This window comes from Peromyscus maniculatus, chromosome 9 (assembly GCF_049852395.1).
Source record: "Peromyscus maniculatus bairdii isolate BWxNUB_F1_BW_parent chromosome 9, HU_Pman_BW_mat_3.1, whole genome shotgun sequence".
In the NCBI taxonomy this organism is placed as follows: domain Eukaryota; kingdom Metazoa; phylum Chordata; class Mammalia; order Rodentia; family Cricetidae; genus Peromyscus; species Peromyscus maniculatus.
In genome coordinates this window covers 50,309,527-50,325,778 of record NC_134860.1, presented here as the reverse complement: position 1 = coordinate 50,325,778, position 16,252 = coordinate 50,309,527, and the positions used below count along the sequence as shown (strand labels likewise).

Sequence of the window (16,252 nt, the reverse complement as noted above, 5' to 3'; positions counted from 1 at the left end):
ATTGTATACTTCTATTTGATGATTTCTGTGTCAAACATTATATGGAAATGTTTCCAAGTATTTTCTGTATTAACTGTGAATGAATAGAACAAAATAAATTGCCTGTGATGGAAAAAAAAAAAAAAAAGAATATGGGACATTTACACAGTGAAATACTATTCAGCTCTAAGAAAAAGGAAATGTGCTGGCAAGCATATGGAACCAAAAAAAAAAAAATCATCTTGACTGAGAAAACTGAGACCCGAAAAGACAAACACGGCAGGTTTTCACTTGTGAATGGATGTTAGCTTTTAAGCTTTTGATATGTGTGCTATAAAATGAATACTTACCTAGGTTGCATATCTAGTAAGGGACTCAGAGAGAAGAGAGAATCTCGATGGAAAGGGGGAATAGAATACAGAGTTATGAAGAGATAAAGGGAAAATAGAATAGGGCGGGGTGGGAGAGAAGGGTCAAGAAAGACTACAGAGGGGCAAATAACACTAAAGCCATTTGAAAAAACATGTGGAAACCTGCTACGGTGGAAGCTTCCTAAAAATATACATATATGAAAATAATCAAAATGGAGTCATCATACAATAGGGAGAGAATGTCCCAACTAATGTCTTATGCCACCAAGTGAAACCTTCAGTTCCAGAAATGGGAAACATCTTGTTGATTCATTGGCCAAAGGGCTCCCGTGGACCCCCAACACACACACACACACACACACACACACACACACACACACACACACACACACCATCCATTACAGACTCTGAATTCTCATTAAGCTTGGTCTTACCTGTACCCCAGGCTTGCAAACTTTACAGTCAGAAGAAATGGGAAGAGAGCTCTACAACTTTCTAAAAGCACAAAACACACTGGTTCTTTCCTTTTTCAAACCACAACCTCAGCAGCACTGTACATCTTTGTGCTATCAGCTTCATCAGAAAGTTGTTAAATTGTCACCTCTAGCATGGTGACACAGGCCTTAATTCCAGAACAAGAGGATCTCAAAATTTAAGGCAGCCTGAACATACTGAGTTTTGTCTATATGCTTAGGCCTTGTTTCCAAAATCCTCCACTACCATCACCAACAATAATAATAACCTGAATTGTAGTTAATATATCAGGATTCTCTTACTGGAAGATATGATTTTAGATCAGGACAATAACTGCTTTTAGTTCACTATCCCATTAGGTACTGCAGAATGGTCCAAGAGGGTCTAATGGCAAACACAATGAATCTCTGCAAATCTCATAAAATTCCTTACCTTTGTTCTCTTTTTCCTTATCATTGTAGCTACTTTTCTATTATTGTGAAGAGGCATCGTGATGAAAGCAACTTAGAGAAGAAAGAGTTTGTTGGAAGCTTCCACTTCAGAGGGTGAGTCTAGGACATCATGGCAAGAGGCATGGCAGCAGGCAGGCAGACATGGCAATGGAGCAGAAACTGGGAGCTTACATTTTGATAAACAAGTATGAAGCAGAAAGTGAAACCTAACTGGGAATGGCATGAGTCTTTTACAGCTTCAAAACTTGCCTCCAGTGACCTCCTTCAGTAAGCACAAACCTCCCAATCCTTCCCAGATAATTCTACCAACTGGTAACCAAACAGATAAGTCTATGGAAGCCACTCTCATTCAATCCACCACACTTACAGAACAAGGTTCGGGTACACTAAGAGATTACGAAGAAAAGAAAAGGAGGAAAGAAGGAAGGAAGGAAGAGAAGAAAGAAAGGAAGAGAGGAAGGAAGGAAAGAAGGAAGGAAGGAAGGAAGAAAAAGAGGAAGAATTTTATGATTTTATGCTAGTAGAGAAAAAGAAACAACTTTATCAATTGGCAAGGGAGGTTCCTTGTCCCTTCTGGGTGTGGGAGGGTGTGCAATTAATGCTCTTTTGTTCTTAATCAACTATTATAGCTCATAAAAATAAAAATAGCTCCGTGAATCTCTTGTGCACTACATGTTTTATTGGGTTTGTCAATAACATGACTATCCTACCTGTACCATTTCTCTGAGTGATGCCATGAGGATGCAAACTAAAAGGATAAGGTAGTATCTTAGTTAGGGTTACTATTTCTGAGATGAAACACCATGACCAAAAGCAATTTGGAAAGGAAAGGGTTTATTTGGCTTACACTTAACACTGTTGTCCATTGTTGAAGGTAGTCAGGATAAGAATTCAAACAGAGTAGGAACCTAGAGGCAGGAGCTGATGCAGAGACCATGAAAGGGGTGCTGCTTACTGGCTTGTTCATCATGATTTTCTCAGCCTGTTTTCTTCTAGAACCCAGAACCACAAGCCCAGGCATGGCAGCACTCACAACTGGGCTGCCCCACCCAGTGAATCACTAATTAAGAGAACACCTTGTAGACAGAACTTATTGGGGCATTTTCTCCTCTGTGGTTCCCTCCTTTCAGATAACTCTAGCTTAAGTCATGTTGACACAAAACCAGCCAGCATAGATAATATCTCCCTCTGAGACAGAAAACTCACTCACTACTTCTATTGAAGCAGGAGAATCACCAAAATCAGAGTTCTATTCAATGTAAAGAAACTGAAATCATAAAATTTGCAGGTAAATGGACAGAAATCAAAACTATTACATTGAGTAATGTAACCCTAACCCAGAGAGAAAAACACCACATGTTCTGTGTTATTTGCAGTTCCTTGCCCTGAATCTTCAGATGTGAGGACACAGCCTGTAGTAACTGCAGAAAATAGGAAACTAAAAACATGTCATTTGGAGAAATGGAAGAAGGAGTCCTAGAAAGGTGGAGAGTAGGATACAGGTGCTACAAAGGGGAAAATTTGAAAAGCAAAAATAGCATTTTACTGGGAAGAGGGAAAGCAAGAAACTGCAGAAGGTACTAAGGATGTCTGAAAAAAAAAACATCGGAAAGCATATAATCCCATTTTTATTTAAAAACACATGCTCTGTGTGTGTGTGTGTGTGTGTGTGTGTGTGTGTGTGTGTGTGTGTGTAGATAGTTGACAGATGGTAGATATATAGATTGATGATAGATGATAGATGATAGATAGATAGATAGATAGATAGATAGATAGATAGATAGATAGATAGATAGATAGAGATAGATAGATAGACAGATAAATAGACAGTAGATGAAAGGTGATAGAGAGTTTGAATGAATTTACTCCACTTGGAGGGATAATGCTCTCCCCAAGAGTCACAAACTATCTGACAAAACCCCAGTGCTAAGTATGGGAAACTTTACTTTGAGATGTTAGAGAAGTCAAAGAGACTCCCAAATTAACATGCTTTGTTGCCATTGTCACTGATTGCATCCCAGAACCTGAAGGTAAGAGCCTATTGTTTAATACAGCACACACTTGAGATTCAAGATTTGGGAGAATCAACTGGGCCCATCCTTGAAATCTCTTCTCTAAGAACTAGCTCTCACAATATCCAAAGGAGCTATTCATGCTTCTGAAAGAGAAAAATAATCAAGAGTCCTACTTATGTATACTGTGTATGAACCACACAAAAAAAATATGACTAGCTTTATACAGTGTATATCTTGATAGCTACCAACAGCTGTCTAGCTGGACTTAAATCTCATTCAATAGAAAGAAATCCACACTTAGTATTGTAAAACTAGCTCACTTACCCAGGCCTGATGAGGCCATGATCCCTAGAAGAGCATACTAATGTCACTTCCCTAAACCAGTATAATTTCTAACAAAATTCTAAATATCAATCATTATACACACAGATAAGTTCTCACACCTCATCAAAAAAGCTTCATTTTACAGAAAACAAAAGAGACCATTACAGATGTCCAAACCTGTTCAAAGTGCAGGGCACAATGATCATAGAGCGTCCAACCTCGACTGATATGTCTATAATCCAACCCCTACACTCAAGACTCCAGGAACACTGAGAAAGGAGAGGATGAAAGATTGTAAGTGCTAGAGGGACCAGAACATCTGCTGTGAGAGTCTGTCTTCTGTATATGTCAGGGAAACTTGTAGTGGCATTCCTGCACAGCACCTAGCCCTAATCCTTTCTTTGTTTAGCCACACCTTTTGTTTCTCTTATCGCCCTATGTGAATATTATTTGAGAGTCAAGGATAAGAGAGTCCCCCAAGGATCAAAGGCCTATGTAAAACTGTAAAACTTGGTCCAAGAAACCCAGAAAACCATGGTACCTGATAAATCAAGTAATTTGCACCTGGCCTTTGGTCTCTGGGAGCTCCTTTGGGTTGCTTTGAAGGTACGGAAATTAACTATCTAAACTGTAAAAAAGAGTAAATAAATATGCCCTAGGTGAAGGGAAGAGTGCTTCAGTCCTTCGAGGCTGGACCCCCCTGCAGCCATGATAGGCTAGATTCATTTTTAAGATGTCTCTATGTCTTCATTCCACGGATCCACGTGAACCCACACACTCATGTAGTGACCACACAGCTACAGAAACTGCACCCAAGAAATATCAAAAAATGTGATCAACTAAACAAGACTTGAAAAATGACAGTGCCAACTGACATGTCAGCATAGATATGGGAAATCTCATAAGGTCCCACTCCTGGATGAAGAGATGCAGACAATTAATGACTGCTGAGAAGGGGAGAATAAGCTTTCTCAGGGGTAAGACTTCTGATAGGTTATCCAATCTCAAGAGATCACCCTAAACACATACACATAGGAGCAACACAAATTGGATTCAGCAAGATGTATTTGTGTGTGTGTGTGTGTGTGTGTGTGTGTGTGTGTGTGTGTGTGTGTGTGTGTGAAACAGTAATTAAAGAAGAGGACATGAGTTTGAGATGGAGTAAGGAAAATGTGGGAGGAGATGAAGAGGGAGGGTGAAGTAGAAATTATGTAAGTATGGTACACCTGTATGAAATTCTCAAAAATGTTTAAATTAGAAATAATGATTCCTCTTTGTAAAAGGTTAACATATGAAAGAAGGAAGATTGGATGCCTTTCCTCATCTGGACCTCATCTAGGGAACTTGGATTGTGCAAAAATGCTCAGGCAAAATGCATAATAGAGATGGGAATTCTATGGGTCTTATGAAGAGCTGTACACAGTGTGGTCAGATGTTTTGGGGACTCTCCCTCAGCTCATGAGCACACATTCATTCTTAGGAGTGTTTTTTCCTCCTTAATAAGCTATTTCCATTTTTAAGCATGTATTTCTGGTGTGATCCTTTTTTTCTGGGACACAAAAGTGTGGTACTGATTGCCCTCTACATACAGATCCATGGCTCAGCACTCCTGAGCTTATTTCCTTGATATTCTAAGCTTTCTCACTGTGTCTCTGTCCTCTGTGGTGAACTAAAAAGGCTAACATTTTTTCCATCTCCTCACCTCATGGCGACTGCCCAGATATTCTGCTTTCCTATACTGTTGTTTTTCTCTCAAAATCTATTAAAATTGTCCTCAAGCTTTCTTTTCAGACTGTTTTAAAATTGTCTTTCTAATGAGACTAGTAAGCCAAAAAGGGAAATTTAGTTCCCTAGTACAGTGTTAAAAAGACTGTTCTGTCACCTCTGCCTCCTTGAAGCCTCCAGGAGCAGGTTTTGGCACTGGCTGCAAGTATCTGTGGAGCATGGTGCTCCCACCACACAGATGTAGGAGGCAGTGTCCTCGAGCTGGGAGGCTGTGATGTGCAGGGTGCTGTGCTTAGTATCTGCATCCAGAGATGCTGAATATCTTCCATTTGACTTTTTGTTATCTATGTAAGTCATGACTGCCAGGGACACAAGACCTCTGCCTGTGTCTTGTCGGTACCACCTTAAGTTGTTCATGGGGCTCACAGTGTAATTGCAATGAAGGATGCAGTTCTCTCCCTCCAGGACAGCCAGGAGCTTGGGAATCTGTTCCACTTGGGTCTTCCCAGCAACCCCTATTCAGAAAACAGTGTGAAATTCCAGAAATCAAACATCCACACTTAGAAATTGTAGTTCATGTCCTTCGTTACTCTCCACATGAATCTCAGGTGATCTAGGAATAGGCCTACTTTCCTCCCTCCACTTATCCCAAGGAATTACATCTTTTCCCCAAATCCTAAGAAAATGTTTTTTTGACTTCTTATGGCCCCCTGAAACCTCCTCTAACTTACCCTGGAAATACAGCCATAAAACCACCCAGCAGGCACTCAGGTGCTTCTCCATTGTTGTTCTGCAGAAGTCTGCCCCCAAAGCTGCTGCCTATTTCATAGAAACAGTAACATAAAGGAAGGCTCAGGAAGTACAGCCAGCCAATCAGAGACCTGATACACACCTCAGCTCCTGGAGACAGGACCAATGCCAGCACTGCCATCTTGGGGTCAGAGCTGGACTTGCTTAAGAAGTGTGGGTAAACATTTTGTGGTTTCCTTTTCACTGCTGGCAATGTGATTCCTGGTGTAAATTCTTAACTATCCATAGAAACAAAGTGGAGTGTCAATTAGATTCGATTTCAGGGCCTCAGTTTAATTCTAGCTCTACTTAGGACATTAGACAGGACAGGAAATGTTTACTTTCCTCATCTGAAAGCAGATGTCTAATGATTTTTCAAGGTTAGAATAGAAATGATTCATGGCAGAGGCTAGTGGTAATGACTAGCCTGAGCTTAGTCTGAACCTAAAATGGAAATTCCTTTAGAATGTGAGTTTTCCCCTGGTCTATTTGTTACTGTGTCACCAGGTTTTTGTTTTTTTTTTAATGAGTTTCGTTAAGAAACAGATACATTAAAATTCTGTTTAAAAATAAAATATCTTTTTAATTCTTTGACAATTTCACATCTGCATACAATATTTTTTGAGTGTATGTTAAATTCTGCTCTCGTGGTAACGGTAGGCCTTTTAATCAGCCACTATTAGTTTAACAATCCTTTTCAAGACCTACTGTTGTCAAATGCTGTCATAGATGCTAAGGATCAGCAGTGTTCTCTGCTCCTGAGGGAGGAAAAGTCAAGGATCCTGCACAGGTACTGAAAAGTGGTAAGTGCTGAAGGTCTTGAAGGATCCTTTTTTAATGCTTCTCATTTCTCAGTGAAATTGAAGCCAACGAAAATGTGAAAGTTGTTTGGATAAGTGAAGGTTTACTGTACATCTGAGACCTGATGCATAGAGATGGAGAAAGCAAAGGAATGGAAACGTATCTTGCCTGAGAAATCAAAAGGAAACCAGAATAGTCCACTCATATAAGACAAAACGTGTTCCTAATAGAGAATTATGAGAGGTAAAGACAGTGTGATCACTGGTTTTCTGACAGTGTGGCCAGTCCACAGTACCCAGATCTAACACTAATCTAAATCTCACTGTGAAACAGGTTGATCTCATATGATCATTTGAAGTGTATAAGAGAAAAATGATAGTCGGGCATAATGACTCTTGCCTTTATTGTCGACACTTGGAACACAGAGGCAGGGTTATCTCTGTGAGTTTGAGTCCAGCCTGGTCTACAAAGAGTTTCAGGACAGGACAGTCAAGGCTACATAGAGAGACTCTATCTCAAAGAAAGAGAGGGAAAGAGAGAGAAGGAGAAGGAGGAAGAGAGGAGATAGAGGAGGAGGAGGGAAAATAATGGGGTTTCCCCAAAATAGAAGAAATTCTGTCTGATTTACCAGGAAAGTGACCTGTCTCCTGCACAATGAGTGTCCCTCCCCTCAGCTCTTCATGTTGCTGTTTGCATGTGAGTTCTGCTCTTCCTCCTTCTTAAGAATTCCACAGGGCTTTGTAAGGGAAGGATTGCAGCTTTCTGTCACCTTTCCTGCCAAACCCTGTTAGGTCACATTATGCAGATGTCTCTTTCTCCAGCACATCTGATTATCTAATGATAGATAAGGTTTTAAATGTGGATCAGTGGCAGACCACTTGCCTGGCAAGTTCAAGGCTCTGGGTTGATTCTCAGCACTGCAGGAAAATAACTTAAGATTCGGGCCCAGAGACTGCTCATTCTTTTAATAGTTTGTGAAGTTGCATGGTCTGGCATGAGAACATTTACATTTTTTCACCAACAGAGATTGTGAATCCACACAGCACAGGGTGTGCTGAAGCCAGAGGGATTCAGAGGCAGGTGCTCAGCAGCCAGACCACCTGTTGCCTCTCAGTTTGTGTTCAGCTCCCCCTGCAGTTTCCACCACTGTGTCACCCAGAACACAGTAGTACACAGCTGAGTCTGACTCTTGGACCGAGGCTTTCTGCAAGTGGAAGGAGGTGGATCCTTTATCGAGTGTAGCTTCAAAACCTCTGCTGCTTCCCTTCGCGCCAGCTGTAAGGACTTTCAGGAGGAGCTGTAGACTTTCTCCAGGATATCGAACATACCAGAAAAGAGCAGGGGATGCTGTGGTTGTGATTGAATACGTGCAATTTATTGTCAGGAACCCGCCTTCTGAGATGGTCACTTGGCCTCCTGTTTGAGTCACGGAGTTTCCATGGGTCCTTCCTAGAGTGCAAGGAGAGGAGAGGAGAGGAGAGAGGAGAGGAGAGGAGAGGAGAGGAGAGGAGAGGAGAGAGGGGAGGGGAGGGGAGGGGAGGGGAGGGGAGGGGAGGGGAGGGGAGGGGAGGGGAGGGGAGGGGAGGGGAGGAGAGGAGAGGAGAGGAGAGGAGAGAGAGAGAGAGAGAGAGAGAGAGAGAGAGAGAGAGAGAGAGAGTTCTGTGTCACCCTGAGGATAATGCTCCAGATAACTTACAGCTAAAGACTTGGCTGTTTACATCACTTTACTTACCGAGTATGAGGAGTATTGCAGTCATGAAGCCTGGAGAAGAGTTCATCTTTAATGTCATCTAGAAAATGATCTTGATGCTTAGCATGAAGAAATGTTAACTCAGAAAAAAAATGAGTCGGTTTAGATAAAAATCATGCAGGAAATGAGCCTGTGTTAGGAAACTGCACCCCCTGGTGGACAGCAACTGAACTGAGGATGGATGTTACCCTGTGCCTCCTCCCTGATCTTAATAGTAAGGCATATGTCAGTATCCAGGTCCTTGTACATATAAAAACAGATATCATCTTACCCATGTCAGATGGCCAAGATAAATACAATTAATGACAGAACTTTTTGGTGAGAATGTGGGAAAAGGAAAACACTTATTCATTATTGATGGTAGTGCAAACTTGTACAGGCACAATGGAAATCAGTGTAATGATTCTTTGGGAATCTGGGAACAGATCTACCTTATGATCCACCTATAGCACTCTTGGGCATATACCCAAAGGACTTTACCACCTTACTATGGGGGCACTTGCTCATCTATGTTCTTTGCTGCCTATTCACAGTAGACATGAATTGGAAACATCCTAGATGTCTATCAGCTGATGAACGGATGATTGACAGTGTAGTACATTTACACAGTGGAATGTTAAAAAACTGAAGCGATGAAATTTGAAGGTAATTGGATTGATCTAGAACAAATCAGCATGAGTGATGTAACCTAAACCCCAAATACAATACTGCATGTTTTCTCTTATATGGGGACATTAGCTTTTAAGCTTTTGATAGGCATGCTACAATCCAAATAATCACAAAAGTTAGGTACCAGATAGGGGACTAGGAGGGAGGAGAATAAAGAAGAAATAGAATATAGTGCAGGAGAATTGAATAGGGAGGGGAAGGAAGACAAAGGTAAGGAAGGGAATGTGGGGAGGGACAACTAACACCAAGGCCATTGAAACCCACATGAGAACTCTTACTGCAGAGGGGTCCTAAATATACAGATATATCAAAGGAATCTAATTAGACACTAACCACAGAAACCCCTGAACACTGTGGACTATTGCCAAGGCTATTCATTATTCTCCACAATCTAATAGGAAGGCCCTATTTTTGAAGATAGCACTTAAATATGTTATCAAACATAGAGAAACTGATCTGGTGCCTAGCTAGACACTTGTCCCCTACTGACTACCATTCATGTTACTGAAGGTACTTTCCACACTATCAGAGAAGAAAGGCAATCATCAATATCTCCCAGCTACAAACCTTGAGAACTGTGACAGTGACCTGCCTGCAGACATACTAGTGACATGGTGGCACAAAAGTTAAGGGAGTAATCAACCACTTTTTGATTGGACTTAAAATTCTTTCCATGAAATGTGACCCATTCCTGACAGCACTAAAGTGGCTAAGAACCTGAAGTTAGGTAGGTCAGGGACTTAGGGGTAACGTAATACTACTATACTGCTAAAGGAACATAGCAATGAAATGACTCCTAATAACATTCTGCTGTGCACATGGAACAGTGCGTTACTCAACCTTCATGAGAAAAGTTTTCCTAGCAGTATATAGGATTTAACATAGTTGCCCACAGCTGGTCATTTTGCAGAAAGTGAGAGACTTTGGAGTACTTAGTCCTAAATGGAATTTTTTCACCCAAGTTCTCCCCTTCAAAGCCTCAGGGATCTATGTGGAAGAGGAGGCAAAAAGACTGTAAGAGCCATAGGTGATTATTGATTCCAATAGCACACAATAGTTTGTATTTTATTTTTTTGTAGGGTATTTTTTAGTTACTTGACTTTTTTATTTTCATTTATTTTTTCTTAGGAGAGAGAAAAGGAACACAAAGTTGGATGGGTTAGGAGATGGGGGAAGATCTGGGAGAAATTGGCAGAGGGGGAAATTATCAAATTATATTGTAGAAAAATGTTAAATAAAAAAAGAATTTTCAAAAGCAATAACACGCCCAAATCTACCAGACAACAAGAAATAACAAAAAAAAATCAGAGCAGGAATTAATGAAATAGAAACAAAGACAGCAGTACAATAAATTAATAAATCCAACAATTAGCTCTCTGTGACAATAAATGTAATTAACAGACCCCTGGCCCAGAAACGACCCAAATTAACAGAATCAGAATTGAACAGGGAAACATCACAACACACACCAAAGAAATTCAGAATATTATAAGGGAGTACTATAAAACCCGTATTCCATTAAGTTAGAAAATATAAGGTGAATGGATAAATGTCTAGATTCATCCCAACTACAAAACTTAACCCAAAAAGAAACCAAAAATTTAAACATAACTGTAACAAATAAAGGGATCAAAGCAGAAATGAAATCCTTTCTGACTAAATAGGTCCAGCCTGAGATATATTAAAAAGTGAATCCTGTATTTTTGGTTGTGAGCCTAGCCTTTAATGTCTGAGCTATCCCTCCATCTGGGCTACAGAGTGAGTTTCAGAAAAGGTGCAAAGCTACACAGAGAAACCCTGTCTCAAAAAAAAGTGAATACTAGCAGACTTTCAAAAAAGATTAATAACTAATACTTTTTTAAATTATTTTTAAAAATAGAAGTAGAAGGAGGACTTCCAAATTTCTATGAAGATAGTATCATTGTAATATCAAAACTATTTAAAGACACAAAAGAAAAAGAAAACTGTCCAATATCTGGGAGAAACATAGATCCAAAAACCTTCACTCAAATACTTGCAAACCTCATGCAGGCTTACGTAAAAATGATCACACACAATGCACAGATAGTTCAATATAGTAGTTTGTATACATTTATTATATACAATAATATATAGTTATTATATATATTTATGTACTCATTGTGTATAGCTAATAATTGTAACAAATCATATATATGTACTTAAAGACAAAAGTCACATGATCTCAGTACATGCAGAAAGGACCTTGGAAAAATCCAGCATGCTTTCATGACAAAAGTCCTAGAGCGAGTAGGACTGGAGGGAACGTACATTAATATTTTAAATGCTTTACACGAAAACCCACAGCTAACATCATCCTAAACAGAGAAAAATCTCAAGTCAATCTCATTAAAATAAGAAATAAGAAATGGTTGCCCACCATTTCCATTCCTTTCCAATGTAGAACTTGAAGCACTGTCTAGATACAAGAGGAGGCAATTAAAGGGCTACAAGTAGAAAAAGAAGACATTAAAGTATCCTTGTTTGTAGGAGATAGGATACTATACACAGGAAATTGCAAATATTATAGAAATAATTAACAATTTAAGTAAAATGGCACTATACAAAATCATCTGACAAAATCAGTAGTCTTTCTATACACCAACAGCATATGTGCTAAGAAAGATAATATGTAAACACTCCCATTCACAGTGGTTACAAAATAGGTCTAATAATAAACCTAACCATGGAGGTGAAAGATCCCTACTCTATAAACAAAACTTACATGAAGTAAGAGATTGGGGAAAACACTAGAATATGACAATACTTATCATGCCCAGGTATTGGTAGAAACAGTACTGTGAAAATGACCATTCTACCAAAAGCAATTTATAGATTCAGTGAAGTCCCAATCAAACTCCCTATAACATTCTTCACAGAAATATAAAAAAAGTTCTAAAATTTATATGAAACCACAAAAGGTGCAAGACACCTAAGCAATCTTCAGCAGAAAGAATAATACTGGTGATGGAGGCTTACCACTCCAGATTTTATATTGCTAGAAGTTTCTGAATTTCAAGTTTTACATTGAGGTCCTTGATCCATTTTGAGTCACTTCTTTGTGAAGGTGGTAGGTATGGGTCCAATTTCATTCACAGTTATATAAAAACAAGATGTTACCATTACAAAAACAAATATATAGACCAGTTGAACAAAATAGAAGACTGAAACATGGGCACATGGATCTATAACTGTCTGACAGTTTGCAAAGATGCCAAAAATACACATTGGAGAAAAGACAGCATCTTCAACAAGTGGTACTGAGAAAACTGGGTGTCCACATATACAAGAAGGAAATTAGACCTATGTCAATCACCCTAGGAAAAATAAACTCCAAGTGGATCAAAGATCTAAATGTGAAACATGAAACAATGAACCTGCTGGAAGAAAACACAGGCAATCCAAGAAGGTGAAATGTTAGGAAAGGACTTTCTACGTGGGACCCATTTGCCCAGGAATTAATGTCAACAATTGATAAAAGTGACCTCATAAAAACAAAAAGCTTCTGTACTAGCGAAAAAATAATCGAGAGAAGAACAAACACCCCATAGAAGGGGAAAGAATCTTTCCAACTATACATCTGATAGAGGAAACTATCAAAATATATAAACAACTCAAAACAAAGTCACAATTTAAAATTTGGTCATGTAGCCGGGCAGTGGTGGCACACGCCTTTAATCCCAGCACTCGGGAGGCAGAGGCAGGCGGATCTCTGTGAGTTCGAGGCCAGCCTGGTCTCCAGAGTGAGTTCCAGGAAAGGCACAAAACTACAGAGAAACCCTGTCTCGAAAAACAAAAACAAACCCCCCCAAAAAAATTGATTTGCCATGCACCAAAATAGATAGTTTACAAAAGAAAAAATAAAAATGTCTAACAAGTATCTGAAGGATTGTTCAATATCATTGGCAATTAGTGAAATACAATTCAAATATTGTGTAAGTTTCAAATTCCATGCTATTCTTGCATTCTCTCTCCCTCTCTCCCTTCCTCCCCGCTCCCCTGCCCCTACCTCATGGCTGTTGTCCCAACATGTAAGCTCCATTCCACTGCTCTAATACCATGCCTACCTGCTTGCTGTCATACTCCCTGTCATTGATGATTCATGGACTCATCTTTGAAACTCTAAGCAAGCCCCCAATTAAATTATTTCTCTCTATAAGTTACCTTGGTCATGGTGGCTCTTCACTGCAATACAAATTAACATATGTGTGTGTTTCCAAAAATTGTATTAGGCATTTTAAATAAAGATAATATAATAAACTCTTAAACAACAAAGTCTCTCTCTGTGTCCCTATCTCTCTTTTTGTTCGGTCTCAGTCTGTCTCTCATCACTTTGAGCCTAACTTTCTCATTTATGCTCTAAATATCTGTATGTTAGTTTCCATGGCAAATAAACAATATGACAAATGCTTTACTATAAGACACAGGATATGGATGGAGCTCCACCCCCCCAGCAAGTTTGAGAACAGGCTGCAGGTGCCTGGGAACCAGTGTGTGCTTGCTGCACAGAAGTAGATGGCAGAGTCTCCAGGCTGTGTGGCTGTGATGTGCAGGGATAATTTTTTGGCTTTCTTATTCAATAAAATGGTAAGTCTCTGGTTTTGCTTTCTGTCCACATTTTCAAGAATGTCTATCACAAGGTGAGGGCTCTTCCCAGCTTCTTGCTTGTACCAAGGGAAGTATGAGAAAGCACTGCCTGTGTAAGTGCAGTTGATGATGGCGCTGTCTCCCTCTCCAACACTCAGAGTGGAAGGTTGCTGCTCCAGCTGCTCTCCGCGGCTCTCCCCTGCACAGAACGAAAACCAGAAAGGAGGAGAGCAGTCAGACAGTGCTCTGCTGGATAATCTTTGTCCACAATAACTAAAGGAAACTGTATGAAATAGATTTCCCCTGGATATCTAAACATATACACCAAGTGTTTTCCCTTGACCCCAAGTGTTCAACTCACAGTCCATCCACAGGCACAAGAGCAGGAATAAAGCGTGAATAGATGTCTTCATTGTTTTTCCAGCCTGGGATCAGTACAGACTCTCAATCTCTTGCCAAGTCAGCTATTTGTATTTCAAGGTAGTCCCCTTTTCTCTAACAGTTAGAGTAGCTTCTTGTGTTATCTATCCAGCCAGTAAGAAAACAAATGCTTCAGTTCTCTCCTATTCCACCAGAATGCAATGCCATCTTGTGGCCACATCTCTAATTACTGAATGCTGTGAATGAATGTTCTACAAACATAAACAAGTCCAACAAAGTGACCTTAGACCAAAGACTACAATGCAGAGTTAATATGTAGAGATTTGGGGTGGTTCTTTACATACTGCTGGGTCATTATTAGTAAGTTGGAGAAAGGTACATACATGTTCTTGGTTTTGTTTAATGACATTTAAAATAAAAATGTCACTATGATCCATGAACTATGTTCATGAACCCAAATCTTAAACTCATAGTCCATCAATGGCAATAAGAATGGGAATAAAATGTTAATGGATGTCTTCAATATTCTTCCTGCCTGGGATCAATGTAAACTTGTAATCTCTTATTTGCAGTCCCTTATGTACAAATGGAAGAAAAATTTTAATTTTCAGTCAACACTATCGTAATTTTTCTGCTTAGGAAAGGGGATGAGAGGGCATGGCAGAAAGGAAGGATGGCTGGAGTAACAACTAACACTAAGGACGTTTGAAAATTGTGTGTGTGTGTGTGTGTGTGTGTGTGTGTGTGTGTGTGTGTGTGTAAATGAAGTTATTCTACACAGGTAATACTTCTTCCAGAATCCATAGGTATGGGGTACATCTCCCAGAGTTAGTGACAGTCATGGAGACCCATAGAACAATGTAACCTATTTGCCATTGCACTTGGTCACCCACCAGAACTTGAAGACAAGACCACATTGCTGAAGACACCACACACTTTAGTCACAGGACTTAGAGCAATCAAGCCAGTACTAATCAGGAAGCTTCCTCCTTACTGACTCCAAGTCAGTGCAACTCAGACTACTAGGAGACAAAAGTCCACAACAGTCCTAACGATCTGTGAACACTGAGAGCTATGATAATGATTAATATAGCAAAATATGTCCATGGTCATGAGTGCTATAAATGGTAAGGAAGTGGCCAACCTCTTTCTGATTGGATTTCAAGTCTGCTCCCCAGGAGAAAAGTGAATGCCTGGTGCTATAAATCTGTCCAAGAACCTATGCCTGTGGATTTTATAGGCCCCAGGGGAAATTTTACTAGCATTGTTTTTGCTAAATTGACATAGTATCAAATTTCCCTCTACTTTCACCATATCCATAGATTAGTGCAGCAGTCAATCCTAGTTAGAGAAGAGTTCTTGTGCAGCAGATAGTAGTTTTTATTCACCAGCATTAATATATTAGACTCACAACTGGTCAAAGTGTTAAGATTAAGGGTCTGTGAAACACACAGCTAGAACTGTATCATCTATATCACAACATTTCCCAAAGGCTCAGGAAACACAATAGTTTGTATAGAGTGGTTGTAAAAGCCGTAAGTCAGAGATGACTAGTGTCTTCAGGATATTATTATACTTAGGAAGCCATAGTGGTTGTGGTTGCCGGGAACAAGAAGAACTAAATGTGATTAAATCAGTCAACATTGTGACATAGAGTGGGGGGGGGGGCTTATGAGCCCCCACCACTAGCTGAGGAGCCATATTAGTGGTTGATTGCTTCTGTGGAAGAGAGAGTCAGTCTGCTTCAGTAATATGACACCTGGTAAGTTGATGATGCTTTTGTGGGTGCCCCACCCCCATTTTTATGTGGACAGCACAAATCCAACTTAAAGAGTAATTAAAAAAAAAAAAAACTACATGAAGTTTGAAAGAGGTTTGAAGGGAGGACCTGGGGAAAGCTTTTTGGTTTTGTTTGTT

General features: G+C 39.8%; 1 gene segment (V, D, J or C); it reads right to left on the bottom strand.

Moving 5' to 3' along the window:
- Positions 1-5,493: 5,493 nt before the first annotated feature.
- LOC121826731 (T cell receptor alpha variable 10-like) lies at positions 5,494-6,123 on the bottom strand. The segment is given in 2 exon segments: positions 5,494-5,855; positions 6,072-6,123. Coding segments are annotated over 2 exon segments (414 nt in total).
- Between the last annotated feature and the right edge of the window lie 10,129 nt (positions 6,124-16,252).